This window comes from Fonticula alba (assembly GCF_000388065.1).
Source record: "Fonticula alba strain ATCC 38817 unplaced genomic scaffold supercont2.14, whole genome shotgun sequence".
NCBI classification, from domain to species: Eukaryota; order Rotosphaerida; family Fonticulaceae; genus Fonticula; species Fonticula alba.
In genome coordinates, this window is record NW_009242984.1 from 132,410 (window position 1) to 134,602 (window position 2,193).

The 2,193-nt window shown below is 70.1% G+C and overlaps 2 protein-coding genes across 2 annotated transcripts in view; both read left to right on the plus strand.

Annotated features, from left to right (window-relative positions):
• Positions 1-1,250, plus strand: part of H696_05789 (hypothetical protein) — a gene marked incomplete at both ends in the record, with an annotated part of 7,786 nt that extends 6,536 nt beyond the window's left edge. The window contains 2 exons of the mRNA XM_009499588.1: positions 21-195; positions 359-1,250. Coding sequence (XP_009497863.1) covers positions 21-195; positions 359-1,250 — 1,067 coding nt within the window. The remainder of the gene's footprint in view (positions 1-20; positions 196-358) is intronic.
• A 267-nt stretch (positions 1,251-1,517) lies between these two features.
• The window catches only part of H696_05790 (ribose-phosphate pyrophosphokinase), a gene marked incomplete at both ends in the record, with an annotated part of 3,822 nt that continues 3,146 nt past the window's right edge, over positions 1,518-2,193 (plus strand). The window contains 2 exons of the mRNA XM_009499589.1: positions 1,518-1,522; positions 1,868-2,018. Coding sequence (XP_009497864.1) covers positions 1,518-1,522; positions 1,868-2,018 — 156 coding nt within the window. The remainder of the gene's footprint in view (positions 1,523-1,867; positions 2,019-2,193) is intronic.

Sequence of the window (2,193 nt, forward strand, 5' to 3'; positions counted from 1 at the left end):
GCCCCCCCCCCCCCCTCCAGCCATCGAGGATATCGAGGTCCTCCCCCCCAAGGCCGGCGAGGTCCGCATCAAGATCCTCCACACCGGTGTCTGCCACACCGACGCCTACACCCTGGGCGGCTTCGACTCGGAGGGGCGTTTCCCCTGCATTCTCGGCCACGAGGGCGGCGGTATTGTTGAGTCCGTCGGCGAGGGGTACGCCGAATTATGTGGCACGCCTGTGTCGGGGCTGCTTGTGTGCCTCCTTTCTTGCTTCTCCTCCTGCGCTTCCGGCCAGCTCCCGCCCCCCCCCCCCGCACACGGCCGCCTGACTGACCTCCCCCGCCCCCCGCCCCCCGCCCCGGCATACGACGCACAGCGTCACCTCCGTCAAGCCCGGCGACCACGTCATCCCCCTGTACACGCCGGAGTGCGGCACCTGCAAGTACTGCAAGTCCACCAAGTCCAACCTGTGCCCGGCCATCCGCGCCACCCAGGGCCAGGGTGTCATGCCGGACGGCACCGTGCGCTTCCGCTGCAAGGGCCAGGACATCTACCACTTCATGGGGACCTCGACCTTCTCGCAGTACACCGTCCTGCCGGAGATCAGCGTGGCCAAGATCCAGGAGGAGGCCGACCTGCAGAAGGTCTGCCTGCTGGGCTGCGGCGTGACCACCGGCTACGGGGCGGCCCTCTACACGGCCAAGATCGAGCCCGGCTGCACGGTGGCCGTCTTCGGCATCGGCGGCGTCGGGCTGTCGGTCATCCAGGCGGCCAAGGAGATCGGCGCCAGCCGCATCGTGGCCGTGGACATCAACAACGCCAAGCGCGACTGGGCCATGAAGTTCGGCGCCACCGACTTCGTCAACCCCCGCGAGCATGAGAAGCCCATCCAGCAGGTGCTGGTGGAGATGACCGACGGCGGCCTGGACTACACCTTCGAGTGCGTGGGCAATGTGGACACCATGCGCGCGGCGCTCGAGGCCTGCCACCGTGGCTGGGGCACGTCCATCATCATCGGCGTGGCCGAGTCCGGCAAGGAGATCTCCACCCGGCCGTTCCAGCTGGTCACCGGCCGGAACTGGCGCGGGTCGGCCTTCGGCGGTGTCAAGGGCCGCACCCAGATGACCGAGCTGGTGCAGAAGTACCTCGACGGCAAGCTCAAGGTCGACGAGTACATCACCCACGTGTACCCGCTGGCCGAGATCAACACCGGCTTCGATGTCATGCACGCCGGCGAGTCCATCCGCTCGGTGGTGGACATGAGCTAATTTTGTGGTGCGCCTGCGGCGGCGGCGGCGGGGAGAGGGGGAGAGCCGGGCGGCGCAGAGTGTTTGCTCCGCCTGCCTCCCCTCCCCCTGTGTGTTCATCCTCCGGCTGCCGGGCGTCGTCCGTGCTTCCCTCGCCTCGCCTCGCCTCGCCCCGCCCTCCTGCTTGCGCGTTCATCGTAGAGCGAGGAGGGCGGCGGCGGCGGCAACGCGCGCTGTCCGGGTCCCGCGCCGCTGGCACGCGAAAAATACACCCCCTATCTTGCTTGTATGTCGTCCGGGGTGTGTGTGTGTGTGTGTGTGCTCCGGGGCGCCCCCGGGTGCCATTTTGTGGGCGGACCCGATCGGCGCCCCGGTCCTCTTTGTGCCTTCTTTTTATTATGCCCATTTTTCCGATAACTGCCTGCCCCGTGTGTCCGAAGGGGGGGGGGAACGGGGCTGACCCCCGGGGCCTGGTGCGGCTGCTGGGACCCAGATCCGGGGATATCCCCGTGCTTTTCGCTCTGACTTGCCATTTAATCGGCGCGTCGACCGCGCCGCGGTGCCCGGCCGCGCCCGGCCGGGTGGCGGCAGCGCCGGCAGCCCGGGCGAGCCTGGCAGCCGGGGTGCCCCGCTCCCAGCCCCCAACGCACCCGTGCCCATGGCGCCCCCCAGCCGTCCGGGCCCCGGTTCCCTCTTGCCCAGGCCCCGAACCACGCGCTGCGGGGGCCCCCCACCGGCTCGGAGCCGGGTGTTTTGTTGGCCGTCCTGCCCTTGCTGCGGGCCGGCCCCGTACGTGTGTGTGCCGTGCGCCGTGTGCCGTGTTAGGGGGGGGGTGCCGCAGGAGCCCGCGGCCGCGGCCGCCGGCTTCGGCCCCCAAGATGGCAGGCGGTGACACGCCGTCTCAAGGCGGCCCGGGGTGGATCGCCACCCGGCCGGGTGCCTGCTCAGCCCCCGTCCCCTGCCC